Raw genomic sequence first — 24,474 nt, 5'->3', positions numbered from 1 at the left:
CAGTGTAGAATTTTAGGGCGAGGCTGAGCTGAAAAGAGACAGTGATGATGAAAATTAAACAGGGAGCAGAAGATGAAGAGTCTGGTGGGCCACTGTATCAGACACTTCTTGTGCCACCTTACATCCTCCTGGCCCTTTTTTTCTACCAGCCATAGCTGCAGCAACCTGCTGTATGTGGTGAACGTGAACTCTGAGAACATCTGCTGCTGCCTGAGCTGCACTTGGTGTCTTGCTTTCTCAGGGCTGCTCTTCTCAGTTTGCAGCACGGAAAGCCTGGATGTGAGAAGCAGTTAACTCCCAGTGGGGCTGCCTCTACTCCTTCTGGGGGTCAGAAGCCAGCAGGAATACAGCTCCGTCTTCCTTCACTTACATGGACACTTGTGTGGAGCAGAAGGGTAGTCTACACGGCTCCTCTGAAGGCTCTTCTGCAGGTCTGCAGGGATCGAGCCCCAGGTGCCCACAGCAGTGAATAACTCCTATTTCATTCTTCCCAGCCCTTAAATAAACCACCACCTACATACAGGCCCCATCTCAGACTCTGCCTCCTCGGGGATACCAGGTTAAGGCAGCCATGTTAGACAGTTTGGAATGTATGCTACAGGCAGTCTGAGAGAGGCTATTTTTGGCAAATCATATTCTCTGTGTTCCAGGAAACAACAAGAGGCTGAGAGAGAACAAACTCAGCAAACTTGGTAAAGGTACCCATTCTTCTCTCACACTCACCCCTCCCACCAGCACTATGCCAGGAAGCTGTCCAAGAATAAGGTGCATGAGAATACTATACCCTGTCCTCTGCCCCTTTACCCATGGGCTACAAAAATATTAATAGCAGCTGCCATGGATACTCTCCGACTTGGGCCCACTCTGGATGCCATGGAATCCACAATGCTACTATTTCTTCCAGAGACAAAACAAGCTATTTCCTACCTCTTTCAGAGCTTCAATAGACTATGTCTGTCTTGACTGGAAACTTTGGAAGTACCCTAAATTTTAAAACCAAAGAATAATTTTGAAGATGAGGAAATAAATGGACCTAATAGGTGATTTGGTTTTAAAGTCTTCTTCGCCTCTCTCTTTTCTGGATGAGAGCTTTACATTTCTCACTCATAGTGTAACATGGATAAATCACAAATTTAATGCTATCAAAGCCAGAAATTCTTCATATGAATAACATTTAAAGGTAATACCATATATTTGGCTTAAGGATAAAGTTCAGTTTTTATAAAATAGAAATTAAGACATTAAAAGTCTGCTCTTAATAGCAGGGTAAGTAACCTAAAAAGGATAACATGTACTATATATTATCCACTGCTTACATATAATAATTTTAACAGTCATTTCCATCTATCCATGAAAAAAATGAGGCACCAGCTAACCCTGCCTACAGAAATTTGTTGAAAGGTCAGCTATAGTAATTATGACTTGTCACACTAGCTCAATGTGTTCAAATTGTGACCAAAAAGATAAGACTATAATGTGTCTTATTTTAAGATATTTAAGCAAAACAGATTATTGAAATAACACAAATATCAAATAATGAAAATAAGATAATTTCAATCTTGTACTAATTTTAACCAAATTTATTCTTTGATAGTGATTACATTAAATGGCAGGTTTTTTTTTTTTTTACTTCAAAGTGTTACACACTAAAAATAACAGAATGGTAAAAGTATTCCAACAATGGTATTTATGATATAATATTTGGGTTAAATTTTTGTTTAATATATGGAAATTGGCTTGAAAACTGTCACCATTGTCATCTTTTACCTGTATGTATCAGACTGATGATATTCATAAAGCTTCTGTTCCAGGTCCAATCTCTTCTTTTCACTATAATACAGAAAGAAAACATTTTATAAGTAATTACATTAATATGTAATAGGCAGTTTTATTTAGACCATGCCCTCCTTCAAAATCATGCCTTTGTGAGAATGCTTTCTGGTCTCTCTAAGGAGCAGAAAATGCCAAATGCATTTGAAACAAAGACACAAAAATACTTACCTGTCACCAGGGAACCCTAAAAAACAAAACAGACACCAATATGAGGCAAAAGAATCTTTTCCCAAAGTAAATGGGAAATGCAATAGGAAAAGGCTGGGAAGCAGGTTCATTCAATCAGAGAGTGTTTCTTGAGGGCCTGTCATGAGCCAGGCACTGTTCTAGGCCTAGAGACTAATCTAGTGAACAAGCCAGCCAAGACTCCTGCTCTCAGACAGTGACATTCTCAGTGGAAGGACAGACAATAAACAAGCATATAAAATGTAATATGGCCAAATTTCTCTGGGTCACTGACATTTGAGCATTGGGGGTCCCACTAGGTGTGGACACAATGCTTCCACAGATTCATCTTGGATTAAAGACTGGTAGCTTGCTCTGCTCCCAACCAAACAAGCCTAGACATAGCCAAGTGGGTAAGAAGGGACCTCTAAAAAGTAAACCTGGCCTCACTTACATTTGATGAAGACCAGCTCTCCTAACACTATCACTTCAAATATGGGGTAATTTGTTTTTATGACTTTACAGTGTTGCCATAATTTGTCACTGACTACGGTTTCCCTGAAGCTACTACCAGTAAAGACTTACTTAACCTGTGAAATTCAGGTGAGTGCTGGCAGTGAGCTAGAGGAGAAAGCCTTTCTTATCCCACACCCAGCCTTGCCAGAGGTAGGGAACACTGGGCAGCAGAGGCGGTGGCCACAGCCAAAGCCAAAGGGCTGTGGGGTAAACATGCCGAATGGGAAGTCATTCCATCTCAAGAGGAGTCCTTGGGAGGTTTAGCCACGGAGGGTTCCATCTGACCACCACCATTTGCTTCAATCCCACCTAACTGAAAGCCAAATTGCTAATCTAAGTTAATATTAAGCAAAGTATGAAAAAGAAACCACAGAATATCCAAGAGAAGAATACTAAACAAAAAACTGTGAAACAAAGATAAGACTTCAACAGAAGGTGATCTCAGGCTGGCCTCTGAGGGAAAAAGGCTGGCCTCACATTCCATGTTTCTGTTATTAGTTTCTGTCTTCCTTCAGATAACTTTTTAAAAATTATTCCAAAAGTTACTGTTAGCTACATTATAAGTTAAGTAAGTTTTCTTTCCTTAGCATAATGTTAAATGGAAACTATCATTTAACCAAAATACTTGTAATGGAAAAATGGGGTCCAAAATCCAAATACAGAACCTGCTTGGGGAACATGACCTATTCCTTAGTGGGGTTATGTCTGTGTTAAAAATGAAAAAAATTATAAACATACACATTTTTAACCAATACTGTCACATAGATCTTTACTTTATCATTAATAAGACTGAACTTAGAAGTGAAGAAAATATGGTATAATTGCTTCCAGGTTAGAAACTTTAATTAGTTACTTTTTTCAATCGCTTCTCGGCCTTTTGCTAAGATCAAGTGTGTAGTTACTTTTTCCCCTTCTAAGGTTTAATGACCAATTGGGTAACTAGTTCATCAAGAATGAATGACTAGATAGTGTGGGCAATTTGTCATTAAATTATGAGGACAGAAAGACCTTTAACTATGACCCTGTACTCCAATGTAATGTTTCACTTCTGTGGTATTCCTGACAACAAAGCAAGACTGGAGTTTGGGCATGAGGAACCATCAGACGGACTCAGCTTGAGGGTCACCCTCTAGAATGAAAGCTGTACCATGAAATTGTCAGGAACATTAAAGACCAGGAAAGACTGAGGAATTGTTCTAAGCCAGGCAAGACTGAAGAGACATAGCAACCAAATGCAACCTGAGTTCCAGATGACACCTTGGACCAGAAAGAAAAAAAGACATTGATAAGACAGTTGGAGAAATCTGATGGGGGTCTGTGCACTGATATATCAAGGTTGAATTCTGGACAGGGAGGGGTTGTATGGTGATATGTACAAGAACATCCTTTTTTTTTTTTTTTAAATACACACTGGAGGTTTTGGGGAGTGATGGGGCATCATATCTGTAGCTCTTGAATGGTTCAGGAAAAACTAATGATTTTAGATAGACAGAAAGGGAGAATGGAAGTATAATATGAATACAATGTTAAGAGTTGAGGAATCTGGGTGAAAGGAGTATTGGAGGTCACTGTCCTGCATTTGCAACTTTTCTACAAGCTGGAACTTAATTTAAAATAATTTTTAAAATTCTTCTATGATCTCCAATGAAAAATGACCACAGTCTCTTTGGAAGTCCATCACCTCCAAGCAGCAAGTTCTTTTTAGTAATGAATGTAAAACATCTTTGTTCCTGTTCTGTCTTTGGTAGATGCAGACATCTGTTGCTCATACTTCTCTATTATGACGCTTTATACACTGAAATAACCACAGTCAAACACCTCTTGGCCTTCTCTTCCAGGAAAATGGTGCTAATCTTGTTAACTCTCCATCACAGGCCCATTTCCTAATTCTCATCCATGTTACAGCGCCTCTGAATACTAAGTCCTGCATAACTTTTAAATTTAAGACTTAAAACCAAATATTTACCCCCAATGAAAAGCCAGGGAAAGGCTTATTGCAAGGAATCACCTCGCAATTCCTACAGGTCTCTGTTTCAGAATCCCAGAAATGCCCAGCTCAGTCACCTGCACCTTTCAAAGTTTTACACCATTAAGTGGTCCTTATGTGACTGAATTTTCTCCTTTTAAGCCAATTATTTTTCTGTTTTTGACTCAATACCACACTTCTCTACCATCTTCAGCTTTATCCAACTAATATCACAGTGTCAATTTCTGGACTATTATGATATCTCACCCTGAATCAATATTGGCATTGAAAAAACTGGGCCTTGTTAATGGCCCTTTTAAAGGGATGTTTTTATATAATTGTAAGAGTCAATTCCACTTACATGTTTCTACCATACATGTAGGCACTTTACACACTGTAACAAGTCACTCCGTTAACTTTCACCACAAAGCATAGAAAATCCTGTATTCACATAGGAAAACATTCAGACTATAAAATTACATCTATGTGTGATTACAGGTAAGATGACTTAGGTTAGAAATACACCAGTTACAAGGGAAAGGCCCAGATATTTGACCAGCTAATATTGCAGTGACTACTTCTAAAAAGGCTGAGAAATAGTGAGTTTTTTAAAAATCTCCCACTTTCCAGAAGTTGTAAATTGATAAAGCAGCTGTGACTACTTGGGGTTGCAACCTCTGAAATGACTCTGGAATTTTAGGAGACAGTGTCCTGTGGTCACTGGGATTATTTTTGTTTTGTTTTGTTTTTTTAGAAAGGTATATCCAAACATTCAAATTGGATACAGACAATAATATTCCTTACACATTGCTTAGCAAAACTGTAGCTTTCAATTTTTTTACCTTAAGGCCCATTACTCTAGTAGAGAGAAAAAAAAAAATTTGTGGCCTTACTTTACATATTAGCCAAGCTGCCTCATTTCTGGTGAAAAATCAGAGAGCCCAAACAACCTGCCCAAGGTCACTTAACTGTTCATGGACTAGAAAAATCCAGGTTTCCATGTTCCTACTGCAGCTTTCTCTGTAGCTAAAGTTATTTGCCTCTATAATTGTGTGTAATACGCATTAATTAGAGTTAGTTATGGATTCTTAAAATGAAAAATGAATATACACAGCAACAGATTTGTACTGACTTAAAAAGAAAACAAATCTCCAAATGCAGAACCATGAATAGGCTATAAAATTTGACTTGAATTCCTTATATAATTTCAACAGCCTCACCTTGTTTAATAATTAAAGCAATAAGTGTTAATCATAAAGTGTGTAATCATTACACAGTTATTGTACCATAAGGACTATAAACAGCCAGGTGTTCCTAGCACAGGAAGAAAAAGTGATAACTCACAATTAACCTGGTTCAAAAAGAATGTCATTTAAACCAGAAACATTTTAAAATCAGGACTTGGGCAAAGAGACACTAATAACTAAAGGCCTGGAGTAACTAAGCCAGTCTTCTACCTCAACAAAAACTGAGCCAAAAGCATTTTAAGTATACTGAAACACAGAGCAATGTCTTGTCTTTTTAATTATCATGTATTTGCAGACACTGAATAAGATCTTGAAAACATCACATGATTCACTTTCCTGTTTGACTGGAAAGTGGTCATTATTTAGTGACAAAGTGTGGCTATTGGATTCTATATTAGACATTCAGAACTCCTAGACACTAGCTGAGTTGACTTTGGGATTTCTTCCAATCAACAAAGATTTATCAAGTACCTCCTTCACCACAGATACTCTATTTCGAGCTAAAGATCCAGTTATAATAGATATGGTTTCTGCCCTCCATAAATGGCAAGTCACTTAAGCCATCATCTAGAGTGCTGTAAGAATGCTGAGGGTCACAAAAGTTAGGGAATGGGTTGGAACAGAAAAGGCTCTGCATGAAGTGATTTTTATTTAAAGTTGGAGATGAAGAAGTCACTGACATAGTGAGTGTTGGTATGTCAGAAAGAAAACAGAATGTAGAAAAGGAGTAAGAGGTAAAATATGGTGAGGACAATTAAGGAAGCCTGTTGTAGGTACTCTATAAATATTTGACAAAAATTAAATCTAACTAAGATTAATGTAATTCCTTTTCAAAATTACTTCTGCCTTTACCTTCCATGTAATTATTGTTATCATTTTAGAATTGTCACACATACACACAGCACTCCTGTTCACTAGAATGATTTTGTAACTTTTAACAGTCATTAAACGTTTTGTTTATCAAGGGATCCAAAAATCTATTTCCTTTCTTGTCAACTAATGAGATTTCCAACTCCAATTAATTTATTATAGCTGCTAAATAAGAGGTCCAACAACTTATCTTTCATGTGAATTGCTTTATAATTTTCTTTTTTTATACACTCTTAGATCTAGCTGCTTTCAGTGGTTCCCATCTTTCATATCTTAATCAAAAGCATCATGAACCCTCTGGAAGTTGGACTTCTGTCGCTGGAAATCTAGCCAGCCCCCGCTTCCCAAAAAAGTCTCCTGCATTTAAATAGGGCATATGTTTGACAAACACACACACACTCTCTCCCGCTTGCGTTCTAAGACCTGTCATCATTGACGCAGTGCAGCTGTCAAGGCAGGATGACAATTTGAAGAGAGAGTGGGGAGGGGAGGTGTAGAAAGGGACTAGAGAAATTCACAGGCTTGATGGAGAGTGACAGGCAGGAGAACTAGCACTTTCACTTCTGAGCAAATTCAGTGACGCGGCCTCATCCTCCAACTGGAGAACGGGCTTTAGTTGCTGTTGGGGGCAGGGGTCTCACCTCTCTCCACGCCCACCCCCAACACAGGGGGCATCTCTAGCAAACTTTGTCCTCTAGGCCCCACCGGGAGCTTGGAGGGCGTCCCGGGAGGGCAGTGGCCCCAGGCGGACCACAGGCAGGGAGAGTAGGAGGGAACAGGGGGCAGGGCCCCAAAAGGCCCTTCGCTCCGGCCGACTCCCCGCCCCCTCCCCTGGTGGTCGTACCAGTCCCGCAGCCCGGCCTGGAGGTGGCCCAGCCTCTCGTAGTAGTCGGGGCTCGACAAGGAAGGGGTCCGGCGCATGCTGCAGCCTCTAACGCCGCAGCCCTCCGCACCGCCTCAGAGCACAGGTTGGGCCAGGGTTGTCCTAGGAGACGGCCCCACCATGCACCGCGGGTAAACACACGCCCGGCCTCCTGCAGGGGGCGTGGCGGAGGCGGGGCGCCGTGGCGGAGGCGGGGCGCCAGCCGTGCAGGGGGTGGGACCTAGCAGGTTGTCATTGGTGGGAGGGTCGTAGGCGGGGCGCCGTGGATGAGGGGACAGAACACCTCGGAGGGGGCGGGCAGAGGCCACTTGCAAGTGGCGGGGCAGGAGACCTTGAGCGCTCGGTGTCTTTGCCTCTTTTCCTGCACACCGACGTTTCCTTTCCCCTCCTCCTTCAGAATTCGCACAAACTGCATTGATTTTACAAGGGGCGTTCTGTCTTTCCCTCCTGCCTCCCTCGCTTCCTTCTTTCCCTCCCTCCTTTCTTGGGAGGATTTGCTCAGTGCCAGGAACCGTGCTAAGCTTGTTCTCCTACCAGCACTCAAAAACAACACAAAACACCACAAAAAAGACAAAACCCCAAATACTAAATAGCTGTGCTCTGCCCTGGCGGTAGAACAACCCCGTACTTGAAAATCCATGCGGAACCTAAGGATGTGTTTAATGCTCCAGGTGCCATTACTGTTGGCACAGAGGGAAAAATTTTGCGAAGCAGCTATTTGTGCAGAGGTAGGTAGAATGGACAATGCTACAAACGTATTGTAGAATCCTCTAGCAGGAACTCTGGAGCCAGACTGCCTGGGCTGAAATGCCCTCCTGCACTGCACACGTGTGTGACCATGTGCAAGTCACCCTCTTGAAGCCTAGGTTTCCTCATGTGTAAAATGAAGGCTGTTAACACGGGATTAGTTTAGGATTAGGTTAGTTAATATGTGTTAGTGTTTAGAAGAGGGCCCAGCACATAGAAAACATCTGTTTTTATCACCATCATCATCAACAACATGGGGTAAAGGTTTCCTAAAGGAAGTCAACCATATTCTAAAACCCACAGGGCAGGAAAAAAATAAAAACAAAAACAAAACTATGGAGTTTCTTTAGTCTTTTATTTGTCACTTCTTTTGGTTTCTTTTCTAAGTCATTAATTTCACTTATTATATGCAAGGTGTTGCAAACTGAAATTGGCCATGAGTAAGAGAGATGGAACATTTAAAGGTCAACAATATAAAATTATGAGACTCAGCCTTTTATTCACATTTGCCAGGTCCAGGACAAGAGTACGAATGGAGGCCCCCATACTATCTGCTTAAATATTAGTAAGTTATAACTCAAGGTAAGCTGTAGATAAAATGTGTGCTCTCCTCCCTACCTTGACCAATGTGCCTTTCGTAAGAACCTGGAAAGCCAGAGTGGAATTTAGTTCTATGACTCCTTCCCTAGTCCACCCTCTTATTTCCCACCCCAGGCTCAGTCTTGCACTGGGAGAACCCTCATATTCAGGCATGGATGTGTGTGCCCTGCCTCTTCCCCTCCCACTCCAGCCCACATGTCTAGCTCTTTCCACATCCCCACTTCACCCTCCTCTTGGCCTAATAGTGAGCATACCAGCGATGGCCACCTTTGGAGGAAAGACCCAGGAAAGAGGTCTTTGAAGGCATTGGAAAGCCTTCAAAGCCCAGAATGTCAGGGTGTGGGGTATCTGGGAAGAATTCTAGAAGGATGGGGATGTGTGTGAGCTCCAGGTGGGCATGTCTTCTGCCCATGGGGCCTTCTTACCTTTTGTGGAGTGGCATGGCCACAGAAGGGCCAAACCAGGCCCTATAAAATACAGAAGCCAGGACAGGGGCCCTCTTGCCATGGTCTAAGGGTAGCAGTGATATAACTTTTATTTGGTTGTTATATCAAATCATTATATCAAATTGATTCAGTGGTAGTATAGAAAGGTTTATTTTATTGATTTTAGCGTAACCGATATTCTACTAGAATCCTCGTCAAAAAAAACCCAAAAAAGAAAAAAACCCGCATTTCAATTTTTAGGATATTTAATTTAGGCCCACCTCTACCCAGATTAGTTTTATTAAGGGAAAAAAATTCACAAACAATATAACTAATTATTTTCAGCAAATTGCACAGAGTAAGCAGATGAAGCAGTCATTTAGTATCCCAAATTTTTATTAGGCCAATTTAGAAGAGTCTAAAATTAAATGTAATTAAACATTAAATAGATAATTCAAAATAATTATAATTTGCATTCTGTGGTTGATTCATTAATGACATATGACAAATCTAGATGTAGGACTTGTTTATTAAAAATAACACATAGCAAACCAAAAGGATATTTCTAGAGTATTTATGCTAAAATTATGCATTTTAAATGGTGACAGTCTTTTAGTAAATACAGAATTCTTTACTCAGAATATTTAATTTGCTGGAACACTCTCTTTTAATATTTTTCTTCAATCTCTTTATATTAGCAGAGATGATTTCTGTAAGCAGCCCTGCTTTTAGCTTACTGGACCATGGGTCACTGAGTCTTTCTAGATAGTCAAGGCTTCCTGTAAGTTCCAGAATTATAGGAGGCCTTAGCTGGAAGTTAGAGGGAGTCTAGCCTCACCCCCTTATTTTACAAAGGAGGAAAAAGTTTCACAGCAGTTAAAGGGCTTGGCCAGGTCACACAGTTGGTAATCTCTATAATATTAATGAGTCTAGTTCAAAATATAGGCCCCTAATAATAGCCCCAGTAAGCAAATAGCAAGGGAAGCTAGTGTCTCAACACAGTAATTGTATTCGTCTTAGGGTGAACCATATGAAATTGCTGTTTTTGTAGCTCAAAAACAGTTGAGTTAATGAATGGAAAATTGATTTGGGTAAATATGTTGAAATTAGAATTTTACATTTTAAAATATAAACACTATGTAATTTTCTATTAAATTATATATATCTGAGACAACAACTGCTTGGATATTGTATTAGTTTGCTAGAGCTGCCATAACAAAGTACCACAAACTGGCTGGCTTCAACAAGAGGATTTATTGTGTCACAGTTCTGAGGCATAGAGGTTCAAAAATCAAGGCATCTGCAGGTAGTTCCTTCTGAGGGCTGCGAGAAAAAAATCTGCTCCGTACATCTCTCATAGCTTCTGATAATTTGCAGGCAATGTTTGGTGTGACTTGTCTTGTGGACACATCACCCTTACCTCTGCCTTGATGTTCATATAGCATTCTCTCTGTGTATGTCTCCAAATTTCCTCTTTTTATAAGGGCATCTATCATATTGGATTTGGGGCCCACCCTCTTCCAGTATGAGCTCATCTTAACTAATTACATCTGCAACAACGCTCTTTCCAAATAAGGTCACATTATGAGGTACTGGGAATTAGGACTTCAATGTATGTATTTTGGGGGACACAATTCAACTCACAATAGATGTGAACATGGGTAAATATTTCCTTTTGCAATCACTATGCAGAAATATTAGACATTGTATCCTATGCCATTAGACAATTTGATTTGGAAGTACACATGAATCAAATGTAGGAGGGAGGAGAAAGGCTGTGAGGTCACATGTATGTGAATGTGTAACCCCTCCCACCATTGAACATTTACACCAGTGTGAGCATTTATTGCCTCATTTAAACCCATAATAGTCCTTTAAGGTCACCACAAATTTAAGCAACTTGCCCAAAATCACATAGTCAGTGTGTTCTTTTCAAACAGATAGTAGTGGTAGAATTTGAACATAGGCCTGTTCCAATTCCAAAGTCCATCCTTTTATGGCCTTGAAACTCAGCATTCGACAGCTACTGATAATTTTTTATCTTCCTTGTACAAGACATATAAAATATATACTATGCAACCTATAAGGGTTTTTACATTTACATGGTTCATTGTTTGGGGGATAGTATGCATTCACCTAGAATGCATTTTTCTACATGCTGTTATACAGCATGATATGTTCACCATTCTGTTTAGTTTTCCTCCTTGGCACTCAGAAAGACTACATTTACATCCTTTTACATCCTTTCTAGAAGTTAGGTGGGTCTACATCACCAATCTGATCCATGAAATGTGAGAAGAAGTGATGTAGCCACTTCCAGGCCTGGTCTCAAAACATCTTGCACAATCTTCCCCAGTTTTCATTAGTTGGCCAGTTATATGCAAAGGATCCAGTGGAAAACTCTGAGGCCCTAGAAGAAGAGTGAATCACTACAAAGATCACAGGACAATGACCTGAGCAAGAAATAAATCTTTGCTATGTGGAGCCACTAATATTTTGAGGTTCTTTTAACAGCTGGCATTGCTTATCCTGACTAATACATAAACATTCCATGCACAAATCAGACAAATACATCAACATATATTTCCCCAAAATTCTCAGTGAGGATTTAAGTGACTATCCAGATGGTAAGGGGGACTGCAAACCTGGAACCATAAGATTAAGAGTCAATGTCCAAGGAAAGAATCCTAGATAATGAAGGCAAGGCTATAGAGAACCATCTAGAGCAGCTCTGTCCAATGGGACTTTCTGCAATGATGGAATGTTCCATTCTGCACTATGCAATATGGTAACCACTAGCCACATGTGGCCATTGAGCAATTGAATGTGGCTAGTGCAACTGAGGAATTGAATTTTTAACTTATTTTAATTTTAATAATTAAAATTTAAAATTTAAGAGGCCACATGTAGCTAGTAGCTAACGTGTTAGAGTAGGGAAGCACAGTAGGGAAAGAGGGGGAACGCTTGTCACCAGGAAGTGAAAAGGCAGGAGCTAGAAAGTGAGATGCCACTCTGGATGGGAGCTGATGGTGGTCAAGAGGAGAGGTGTGATGGTGAATTTTATGTGTTGTCTTGGCTAGGCCATGGGGGCTAGTTGCTTGATCAAACACTAGTCTAGATGTTGCTGTAATGATGTTTTCTGAATGTGTGTAATGTTCAAATCAGTAGACTTTGAGTGAAGCAGATTATCCTCTATAACGTTTGTGGGCCTCATCCAGTCATTTGAAGTCCTTAGGAGCCAATTTCTAAACATCTTTCTCTTTATACACATATGCACACACACACACACACACACACACACACACACACACACACACACACACGCCCCCTACTGGTTCTGTTTCTCTGAAGAACCCTCACAAATACAGAAAGACATGAGGTTACTAAGAGCATTTTGCTTAAAGACAATTATAATAGTTAATTTAAAACAATAAGTATTGGGTGCAGATTCCAATAAATAAAATTAAATCAGATTTCCTCATTTTATTTTATATCATATAAACCAACAACTAACATATGGGTCTCTAAAATATCCAAGTTTTATGAAAGCTAAATAACAGCCAAAAAATAGAATAATAGGGTAGAATAATAAATGCCTCCAGCTAGAGACTCACTACTTAAATAAGACGGGCTCATGCTGTCTCACAGCTCTTGTATGCTTATGATTTTCTCTGATGGCCTTGAATTTGTGCTTCCATGAGGTCTCCAGGATTATCCCTTTATAAACAAAGAAGAGTCCTTAGAGATGACAGACTTGAAGCACCAAATCCTTGTACCCTTTTTCCTCCCTGCAGGACTGAACCAAGGCTTGGTGTGCCAAGCAGGGGCCGCTCGGAAGCCCTGCAGCCCTGAAGCCGTGGGTGCATGTGCAGCAGGCTGTAGGTACTGACGTCACACAGGAACAATTTTTGAATGCCAAGATTCTCTTCAAATATCATTTGGTGGATTTCATAATTGTTTGCCACTTGGATGCACTTCTCATCAGGGTTCAACAAGTACTCCTAACTACAAGGGCTGGAAACAAAGGGATGCTGTAGGCCTGTTCTTACAATTCGCAGTCAGGTTAAAACCAAAGGGTTTTGCATAATAAATACCATTTATTTGACAGCTATGTATTTATGTTTACAAGGTAACAGGGCACCAGGTGTAGAATATTCCACTTCTTATTGTCTGCAATTACCCACAGTCTTTGTAGAAATGTCGGCTTCATTCATTACTAGGGACCCTCGATGGTGAAGGCCACACAGAACACCCTCCATATACTTGATCAACAAACGCTTGCTGTTACATCCTTGAGAAGGTGTTGAATACAGGGATTTAGGATTTTGGCTCAGGTACCCCCTCTGCATGGTATACTACCTCTTCCTCTCACAAGCTATGTGACCTTGGGCAAATTACTTACCCTTGCTGTGCCTAAATTCCTTACCTGTAAAATGGTGATAGTAACAGTGCCTTCTTCTCAGGGTTGCTGAGCAAATTAAATGTGATCTGTGTGATGCACCTGGTAGTTAGCCCTCAATCAACACAAGCTAGCATTGTTTCTGCCGGGGGCAAGAAGAATATCCCTTTGCGAGATGCAGAGAGTCATCAAAGATAAGGGCCCCTCTCAAAAGCATTTCCTGAGGTTCCTCTCTATCCTTCTCTATCAACCCTGCTGACCCTGCACTCACCTGCCCTCTCAGGGTCAGGTTCTTGTCACCTAAACTCATTGCTGGTGACTCAGAAGCTCACGTGAATGAATCTCAGAAGTTGCCATTCTGTTGGGAACCTCAATCCAGAATTTGGTTTCACTTCTTTTGTGTCAATCCTGACAGTTGGAGAGATCCCAGCCCATCAACCCTGAGGGATAGAAATCAACCACCCAAGGGCAGCACTATGTTGTCTAAAAATCATGTGCTTCAGAATCAGTAGAACTGAGTTCAAATCCTGACTCTGCCTCCTATCAGCCGTGTGGCTTTGAGCACATCTCTTAACATCTTGAATACCTTATTTTGCTCATTTCTAAAATGAAGGTAATGATATTTTTATTACCAAGTTATTATGAGGAGTAAATAAGGTAACATTTAAGATGTTCTTAGCACAGAACTGGCCCATAGAAAATACTCAATGACCAAATGGTTCCAATTTCTCCCTGAAAACAAGGAACCATTTCTAATTTCCTAGGACTTCTAAATGTAACCAGAGAGGAATGGCAACTTGTGTGTGTTCACATGCTCATGTATGCCAATAAACATCATCCAGTAGCGAGTGGGATAGAGCCTTACCTTGTGCCTAGCTTTTTACACACATTATCTCCATTTTCCAGATGAGGAATTTAGAGCACATCAGGGTTAAGCAACCCAACCAAGGCCACACAGTTTGTAAAAGGAGGAGTGGCCTTATAACCCACACGATGTGGCACCAGAGCCAAAATTCTCAACCGCGATATCCTACTGCTTCTCACAGTGGGGAGTGTTTGTTGGAGCAGGGAAGCTGAGGCATGAGAGGCTGTGTCATGTCCAAGCTGGGTCACTGCCACTGGAGTGACAGTCGGGGTAGGTAGAACTGTGGAGGTGTTATGAAGGCATTGCTTCTCCCCAGTGGTAGGTGTTTTGGGGTTGGATCACTTTGGAATCTTTTTGTTACTTTGATAATGCATTGTGAGTATTTCAAAGCCATGTTGCAATACCACACTTGATTATAGGCCTTCTGGAGGGAGGAAGACCACCATATATTTCTTTGGTATTCCTCAGTCCAGTTCTGGGACAAGAACCCAGGCCAGAAGACCACCCAAAAATACTGCGTGATGGTCAGGATGCTCAGCATGATGGTAGCAGTAAGAAGTTATTTTTTAAAATTGTGATATAGTTCACATATGATAAAAGTCACCCTTTTAATGAGTACAATTCAGTGGCTTTTAGTATATTCCCAAAGTTGTGTAACCATCACCACTATTAATTCAAGAACATTTCATCACTCCAAAGAGAAACTCCATACCCATTAATAGTCATTCCCCATTCCCCTGTGCCCCTAGCCCCTGGCTACCACTAATCTATTTTCAGTCTCTATGGACTTGCCTATTCTGGAAATTGCATATAAATAGAATGATATAATATGTGGCTTTGTATCCAAAGAAGCCATTATATTTAATGCAATAAAGTGGTCTGTATAGAAACCAGCTTCCACAGTGGCCCCTGTGTTAATTTGCTAGGTCTGCCATAAAAGAGTACCACAAACTGGGTAGCTTAAACAACAGAAATTTATTTTCTCATGGTTCTGGAGGCTAGAAGTCCAAGTTCAAGGTGTCAGCAGGATTGATTTCTTCTGAGGCTTCTGTCCTTGGCTTGCAGATAGCAGTCTTCTCCCTATGTCTTCACATGGTCTTCCCTCTGTGTGCCTGTGTCCTAATCTCCTCTTATAAGGACACTGTCATATTGGATTAGGGCCCACCCTAATGACCTCATTTCAACTTAATTATCACTGTAGAGATCCTATCTCCAAATATAGTCACACTCTGAGGTACTGGGGATTAGGATTTCAACATATGAATTTTAAGGGCATACAACTCAGCCCCTAACAGCCCCCCAATGTTCCTTTCCCCTGGAATCCATGCCTTTGTGTAGTGCCTTCCCACATTATACCAGTGCCAACTTCTGTAATGATATGTGACTTCTAAGGATGGCTCACTTGGTGGTACATCAGCCGCCAGATTGTGAGGACACCTGAGCAGTCCTGAGGGAAGGGCCATTGGGAGAGTAACTGAGGCTTCCTGCTAACAGCCAATACCAACTTACCAGCCATGTGACTGCATGGAAGTGGACCCCCCAGCCCTAACTTTCAGATGGCTACAGCGTTAGCCAACTTCTGACTGCACCGTCACAATGGACCTCAAGAGAGAAGGGACCAGCCAAGCTGCTCTTGAATTCTGACCCATAGAAACCATGAGATAATAAATGAGCATTGGTTTTTTAAGCCATAAGTTTGGGGATGATTTGTTATGTGTCATTAGATAACTGATATGGTTCAGTTGAAAAAAATCAATAATTATTGTATACCCACTCTCTTTCAGCCATAGAATCATCTGTGGGAATCATCTTCTTCAAGCCTCACTAGGGCTCTGCAAAATATGTGTTAGTCTCCCTGTTTCATTGAGGCTCAGGAGGTTAAGGAATTTGCTGATGGTTTAAATCTAGCTTAGTCTTTCTCCAAGGTCTTTGTGCTTTCTACTATATCATTGGGTCCCTATTATAGGATGCCACCACCCAGGATTGGTGGGTGTTGAGTATGCAGTTAACTACTTCCTATCACCTAGCAGCAACAAGAGTGACCCAAAATCTGTCTCATACTTATCTTAGAATTTTACTTTGGAAAAGTTGCCATTTTGCATTCAATTTTTCATTCTCTCTTTTGCTCACATTTCTTTCCCTTGTGTGTGTGTGTATATGTGTTTTAATGTCTTTAAACAAAAATGACTTATTATTTCTCATGAAGTTGTGGGTTGGCCAGACTCACTTGGATGACCTGGGTTACATATGAAGCACATTCAACTAAGAGGCTGGGACATCCATTACGCCTTCACTCTTTTATCTGGACCTCGATATAGCTATTGTCTGGGCCTTTCTTTACACATGGTTCTGCATCATTCAGTAGTCTAGCCTCTTTCCATGGTGGCTGGCTTCCAAGAGAGCTCTCGTCTATTTCTTCGTTATTATTTTTGAAACAATCATCATGCAAAATTCAATTGTGAAAAAGATAACAGTGGAAAAATATCCCTCTCATTGCTGCCACCAGGCCTTCAGTTTCCTTTTCCAGAGGCAATCAGTTACCAATTTCTTATGTGGCCTTCCTGAGTTATAAGAGGCATATATTTATATCTATGTCTATATGTATATGTATATCTCTACATTTCTATATGTAGCTATTATATCATTCAAAATATAAATGGTAGCATTCTTTACACGTTGTTTGCATCTTGTGTTTTTTGCTTAACATATCTTGGAGATCTTTCTTTATCTGTATATGGAAAGCTATAGATCTACCTGAGGCTCATGCAATCTCCTGCCTCAGCCTCCCAAGTAGGTAGGACTACAGGCATATGCCACCAGGCCTGGCTAATTTTTCTTACTTTTTGTAGAGATGGGGTCTCTCTATGTTGTCCAGCTGGTTTCAAACTCCTGGCCTCTAGTGATCCTCCTGCCTTGGCCTCCCAAAGTGCTGGGATTATAGATGAGAGCCACCACATCCAGCCTACCTCATTCTTTTTTACAGCTATATAGAGTTTCATTTTATGGATATTACATGAAGCAATTTGTCTACTCAGTCTTCTTTTGATGAGCATGTTTTTATTTCATATACTGTGATATTGACAGTGGTGGCATTTAATGCAATAAATTCTATTTAATTCTTTAAATTCAACTTCAAAATGTCACAGAGGTAGGAAGCTTTCTGGTACAATACAGCACCGCCCCACTGTAGCACCACTGATGAGTCATTTGTCAAATGTGTACATGTGCTGTGGTCCAACAAATGCTGCTGATCAATACTTCTGGGATTTTTAAAGCTTGCATCGTTAAGTCATGCTTATAGATGCATGTTTACAGATGTGCTCCAGTGCTATAACCTCCTCCCCCTAGTTGCCATGAGATTTTTTAAAAATCCCATATCATTACAACTTTATTATATTAAAGAAATTATCCCCACTTAACTGCAGCGACCTTCACCTCAGTCCCCCCTTCAATCATTAGCTGCTTGAACCCACTTAGAGTCAGATCTGTAATTCCTAATACCAGTCTTAGGAGACTAGTGTGGCATGTAGGGTCAGTACTGCACTGTTAGTGTTCAGTTGTATACGGCTGGATATTTTGTTGTTATTATTATTGCTTGAAGCATATTACTCCCACATCTGGTAAGACTAAAGAATGCTGTAATATACTGCCTTCATCAAAAGGGAACGGTTCAACTCTCCATGTCCAAGATTTAGGTTGAAGAATTCAGTGGCTCACTCAGAAGCTGGAAGGTAGAGAGCATTAAGCATGAGTAGGAGGTCTCATCCTGAGCCTAAGTCTTGGGCCAGTTGGTTGCCAGTGACATTAGCACTCCGGTGCCTTCAAGAGCAGACATATACTTGATTTTCTGGCATTTGTTGTTATAAGATTGAGAGCAATGCTCTTTCTAGCTCTCTTTATCCCCAAGCAGTAACTGAAGTTGATGGAATGAATTTTAAATAGAAAGTATGATTAATTTAGTAAGCAAATAAGTGCATAAATCCTGACCCCATGGTTATATTTTATCACAGAATATCATTGATAATATTAAATGTGTCCAAGACCATTCATGAGATATTTTCTCTCCTATTAATCTGTTGTCTGCATTTTTCTACCCTGCTCACTAACACACAAAGAGATAGGTATCAAAACTCAACACACACAGTGTGTTTCCCCTTTAAAAGTAGAGGGGATGAAATGATTCAGTGGTCTAGAAGTGACTACTTGAAATGAAATGAGAGCCTCAGGCCAACTGATATGAAAAGGTGAGTAGAGCAACTAAGATAGCAATAAGTCAAAGTTCTCTATCACTTCCCCATTTTCAACATTCCATGGGATTCCTTCTCCAACATTCTGTACATTGCTTCCCTTTCTTAAGCTTCTTTGAATATTTCAGAACTGAATTTCTATATAGGAATAAATTTCTAATGAACATGTTGAAAATTGTGACATCATCATCTCTGAGCAATAAAAGGACAGAAAGGGAAAGAGTTATCTGCAATGGGAGTGGAAAAGAAATACAAAGGTCAGTGTCATTGTGTTTCACAAAATCATCGATAAAAGCTCCCTCATATAAAACCACAGAAATATTTTAAGGTTTATTTAAGCAACTTTATAGAAAAAGCAGAATAAATCCTTTTTCACCTTAACCTACCAATTATTAATATTTAATTAATTCTATAACTTCTTCAGGTCCTACAATTTTTATAATTTAATAATTGGTCCACATTATCTTATTTAATTTTTTATTCATTATTTCACATTTTGCTTGCCTTGATACATTAATAAAATATGCATTATCAATTTGATGACAGCAAAATGGTCCATTTCATTAAGGAGTCTTGGGAATTTGAGAACAAGAAAGTTTGAAAAGACCTAAAATGTCAATCTAGGACAAGATACTCACTATAGAGATGATGAAAATGAGGCACAGAGAAGCAGAGTATAGTAGACAATGTCACTTCCCGTTCTGATTATTCCCATTATCTATTGCTGCATGATAACAATTTTTTATTACTTTTTATGGTTTACTGGGCTCAGCTGGGTGGTTCTTAGCTTGGGTCCGTTATCAGCCAGAGTTCTCCAGAGAAATAGAACTAATTAAAAATATATATTTTGTATATGTGTGTGTACTATATATATGTAATTTTAAAAGGGAGTTGGCTCTCTCTCTCTCTCTCTCTCTCTCTCTCTCCCCATATATATACATATTATTTATTTATTTAAAGGAGTTGGCTCATGTTATTACACGGGTTGGCAAATCTGAAATCTGTAGGACAGACTGGCAGGCTGGAAATTCAGGCAGGAGTTGATGCTTAAGTCTTGAAGCAGAATTTCCTCTCTAGGAAACTTCAGTTTTTGCTTTTAAGGCCTTCAACTGATTGGATAAAGCCCACCCACATTATCAAGGATCATCTCCTTTACTTAAAGTCAACTGATTTTAGATGTTAACTACATCTATAAATTGCCTTCACAGTAACACCTAGATTAGTGTTTCATTAAATAATTGGGTATTATAGTGTAGTCAAATTGACACATAAAACTAACCATTGCAGGATCCCTCCTGTGGTTACTGTCAGATAGGGGCTGAGCCACAACTTCTGAAGGCTCCACTGAGCTGGACCTCCACAATGACTCACTCCCATGGTGGCTGCTCACTCCATGCTGGTGGATGATGCTGGCAGTCAGCTGTGACCTCAGTCGGGACTGTTGAATTGCATGCCTATTGGATCCCTTTCCAGATGGCTTGAAATTCTCTCAGCATGGTGTCTGGGTTCTGAGAGGGCATGTCCCAAAGAGTTAGCATTCCAGGAAACAGGAAATGAAAGCTGCTTGGGCACTTAAGGCCTATAACTAGAGTTAGTACAAAGTCATTTTCACTGTGTTCTATTGTTCGCAACAGTCACAGGCCCTCTCACATTCAAAGGGTGGAGAAATAGGTCCTACCTCTTGATGGGAGAGTAGTAAGGCCACATTACAAAAGAGCGTGTGGACTGGGAGGTACAGATGTGGCCATTTTTGGAAAATGCAATGGTACTCACCATTTATTTCCATGCACACTGGCCCACCACCCAACTGCCAGCACCTGGGACTCTGCCTAAGGGCTTTCTTTGGGCAGAGTCTGCTCTGCTTCCTGTAGGGCAAGTCCACAGCATGGACAATTAATGCTCACCCCCAGCAGTCCAAAACCAAGGCCTGACAAGAGTTGGATACTACAATTCCCTTGCCCCTCAAGTGGTTGTCTAACACTGCCTCCCGGAGTTTCTCTAGCAGTATTAAGTTTCACTTGCATAAAATGGTAACTTGCTTGATAATTCACTATGCATTGCTGCCTTCCCTTCCCTGTTTCTTTGCCCTACTCTCCCTACTATATTGCTCCCTGAGATCACCTCTGAAAAATCTACTAGCAGTCACCTTTGGCTCAGGGCTGGCTTCTGAGGAACCCAACTCATGTTAGAGAGAAACTTATCCAAGTTCATAGAGCTGTAACTAAGGGCTGAGCTGACCCCCAGGCAAGAGTACTTTCCACATTTATTACAACCTTTAGAGAGGTTCAGAAAATTAAAGTGTTTAACTTTATTGAGTGATGGAGGAGGCCTTACAAAAAAGAACAAATTAGAAGTTCATATGTTAGGTATCTGAAGTAGATGTTGCTGGGAAAGAGCACTGGCCTAGGAGTCAAGAAATGTGGGTTCTCGCTTTTGCTCTGAGTCATGAGCAAGTTCCATAACTTTCCCAAGCCTCAGTAGGGGAGATTATAGTCTCATCCTGTACTCAGACCTCCAGCATTCCAGTGAGAGTCAAATGGGGTGACGTGTGCAAAAGAAGTGTGATGAAGAAAATAGGCAAATGAGTGGAAGGAAGTAATTTCCCCGATTTTTGGTGGCTCCATTCAACAAACCTTTATGTTTTACATTTGTTTTGAAAGCTTCTCATCTAGTCTTGGTCCTCATTCTACATTTCAGAAGTAGACAATTGCGAGGTCCACCAACCCGTGTTGTCTGGATAATTCAGGTTATGTCCAAAGTCTCTAGTTTTAAAACAAAGCCTTCAGCTATGACTTTTTAGCAGGCAGTTGCCAATGGCCCACTTTAACTAGAAAGAGCTCCTGGGGTAAAAGCGGTCTTTCAGTCCCTGACAACAAATGTCCCTGTCATTGTAAAACATACGTAGGCATGAACTGACTGGATAAAGATAGTCAAGATATTTTTCTCCACTGGCTTATGAAAAAAAATCACATTATATTATAGCTTTTCCTGCCTCTGTACTAGCTTCTTTAGGATTTATGAATTTCACCTTGCACTGTGTGTGTTGAGTTTTGATACCTATCTCTTTGTGTGTTAGTGAGCAGGGTAGAAAAATGCAGACAACAGATTAATAGGAGAGAAAATATCTCATGAATGGTCTTGGACACATTTAATATTATCAATGATATTCTGTGATAAAATATAACCATGGGGTCAGGATTTATGCACTTATTTGCTTACTAAATTAATCATACTTTCTGGTAGAAAAGTTATACTCAATTTAGCTGCTAAGGATTTTATACATGCCCTGAGTTGATATGTGTTTTTATTTTATATGTTAGAAAGAGAAAACAACTTGATTTGATCTGCTGTTTGTTTAGAAATCTTGACTTGCCCACTTAGTGAAATTCATAGCAGTTTCCTGTAGGAATTGGTCTTCTTTTGATACATACTACCTTTGGTTTATGCTAAGGTGGGAAGAGACTTAATTTGGGCACTACATTTTTTCCAGAGACTAATGTCAAACTTGATATTTAAAAACATTTGTTGGTTGACAGATTTCATATCTACAACACTCCTTCCAGAGGCGGAAGATGCTTTCCCTCTTGTTTATTGTTCGACTGTCCTGTTATAACCCAAATGCTGAGAACTAATTACTCACCTTTGTGCCACTAAGACAACTTTTTATGAGCACTTGCTTCTTCTGTTGCATGGAATGAAATCATAAGAACTTTCATTTAGTTGGTTTATTCATTTGAAAAGATCCCTCTAATACCGAAAGAAGAAAAAAAAAAAACACCCTAGAAAATAAACCAGCTTCCAAGCACTTTAGAGTGAAACGTTTGGGTTATTTTTTAAAAGAAAACCCCAAATTAATAACGTAATTTTAAAATTCTTTATTTTTCTTTCTTCACATTTATAGTATGTGAAACGCAACAGAGTCCTTTTGGGTTAGGGAAAAGTTATCCTTTGAAATGACTTCAGTGATCTGGCTCCATCTGTATTTCAAACATTAACTTCATACTGCCCACAGTGGGTAATGAAGATGCACAGATTCGGGTCAAATTCACCCTCCTGAAAAACTGCAAATTAAGATGCTGTTGATTATACGCCCTCGGCTGTCTTAATCATCAGGATCAAAATCCAAATACTAAGGAAAGGGGCCCGGGAAGAATGCATTTGGGCTTCTGACAAACCCTCGTGCAAACTCTGAAGCCCAGCCTGTGCTTTTCCAAATCTTTTTCTAGGCAAGAGGCCCCCATCAGCCCCCGTGGGGCTCGCGGTGTTTCTCAAGAGTGGTTAGACATTCCCCCCACCCTCAAACCAGACACACCCCGACCCCCGCGAACGGTTCTGGGCTGTCAAAACATGAGGCGGCGTGTTCGGTCCCAATAACTCGCGTGATGATTAACGAGAGGCTTGATAATTTAATATCGCGTGTGATTAAATTATAAGGCGTGGGGGAGGGGAGCGCTGCGCTCTCCCGGCCGCCGGGGCCGACGCCGACCAGCCGGCGGGTCTGGGCTGCGCGCGAAGCCGCGCTCCTCTGCACAGCGCCCGGCGAGGCTCGGCGAGCGGCGAGTCCGCGCCTTCCCAAGGTCAGCGGGTCTGGGAAAGGAAGGGCGGCGGGGTTGTGGGTGGGGGACGGGGTAGCTTGCCGAGGGGAGGAGAGGTGTGGGCACCGGACAGCTTGGCTCTGAACCGACGAGCGGGGAGAGCCGCCGGCTTTTCCCCCAGCAAAGGCGCGGAGGGAGCTTTGGAAGATCTGTTTTACAAATCCCCTTCTCTCCGGCTCAGGGGCTTAGAGAGTTCCTGGGATCCTAAAACCCCGGGGAAGAGGAGGCGCCGGGCAGGGCCCACTGGGTAGCCTCCTGGCCTCCCCACTCCCTGCCCCCCGACTTTGAGAGGGTTTCCCTGCAGGCGGGGCCGAGGTGGCGGTCGGGTTGGGCTACCCGAAGCCACTTCTCTTCCCCAGCCCGCAGACCCCGGCCCTGTCTAGTGCCTGGCGGGGTTCACGTCAGCCCAGGGTTCAGGCATGTCCAGAGGAAGAGAGGGTGTATAAAGCCTGCGAGAGCCCAAAGCTGCGGGAAGACGGAGAAACGCCTGCAAAACTCTAGGCGCAGTCTCCGGGGTTTCCAGCTTCGCTCCTTGGGGAGGGGGCGCGGGAATCGGATCTAAACTGAGGTTACAGAGGGACTCCTAGCTGTCACTCTTCTCCTGAAGGGGCTGAGTAGAGACTCGGGCGTGGCCACCCCTTCCCCTGGGAGAACTGGGAACGCAGGGCTCCCGCCCGGTAAAGGGGCTGGCCGCCCTCACACGGTCCCCGCCGCCAGGCGCAGTTCCGCCCTGAGCGAGGTAGGTGGCTGCTTTTGCTGCTGTGCAGAGCGCCGGGACTCCACGGGGGACAGCAGCCTCAGAGGGGGACCCCGAGAGGCCACTTGCGGGTCACAGGGAGCATCGCCTCTTATTTCATGACCGCATCGGAGGACTGAACATTTGGCCAGGGGAGGGCAGGCCCTTGAGGGGAAGGGATGTCCCCAGAAGACCCTAGGAAAGAGTACCCCCACGGTTTGTTCAGATCCGAAGCGGGAGGGTGAAAATTAAAGCGCCACGACTAGGACTTCAGAGGGCCCTGCGTCCAGGCCGTGCCCCGGGCCTGGGGGGAGAATCTCTGCTAGCTGGATTTTCAGCCGGTAGATGACATCCAGAAGGAGATGCCGCGGGCTGTGCCC

At 41.6% G+C, this 24,474-nt stretch overlaps 1 protein-coding gene across 1 annotated transcript in view; it reads right to left on the bottom strand.

The window, feature by feature from the left end:
* Positions 1-7,633, bottom strand: part of KIZ (kizuna centrosomal protein) — a 110,017-nt gene extending 102,384 nt beyond the window's left edge. Inside the window, exons 1-2 of the mRNA XM_045528231.1 lie at positions 7,442-7,633; positions 1,768-1,830 (exon numbers count right to left, since the gene is read on the bottom strand). Coding sequence (XP_045384187.1) covers positions 1,768-1,830; positions 7,442-7,518 — 140 coding nt within the window. The 5' untranslated portion in view covers positions 7,519-7,633. The remainder of the gene's footprint in view (positions 1-1,767; positions 1,831-7,441) is intronic.
* Between the last annotated feature and the right edge of the window lie 16,841 nt (positions 7,634-24,474).

This window comes from Lemur catta, chromosome 17 (genome assembly GCF_020740605.2).
Source record: "Lemur catta isolate mLemCat1 chromosome 17, mLemCat1.pri, whole genome shotgun sequence".
NCBI classification, from domain to species: domain Eukaryota; kingdom Metazoa; phylum Chordata; class Mammalia; order Primates; family Lemuridae; genus Lemur; species Lemur catta.
The sequence above is the reverse complement of the archived record's forward strand: the minus strand, read 5'-3'. Positions and strand labels throughout refer to the sequence as shown.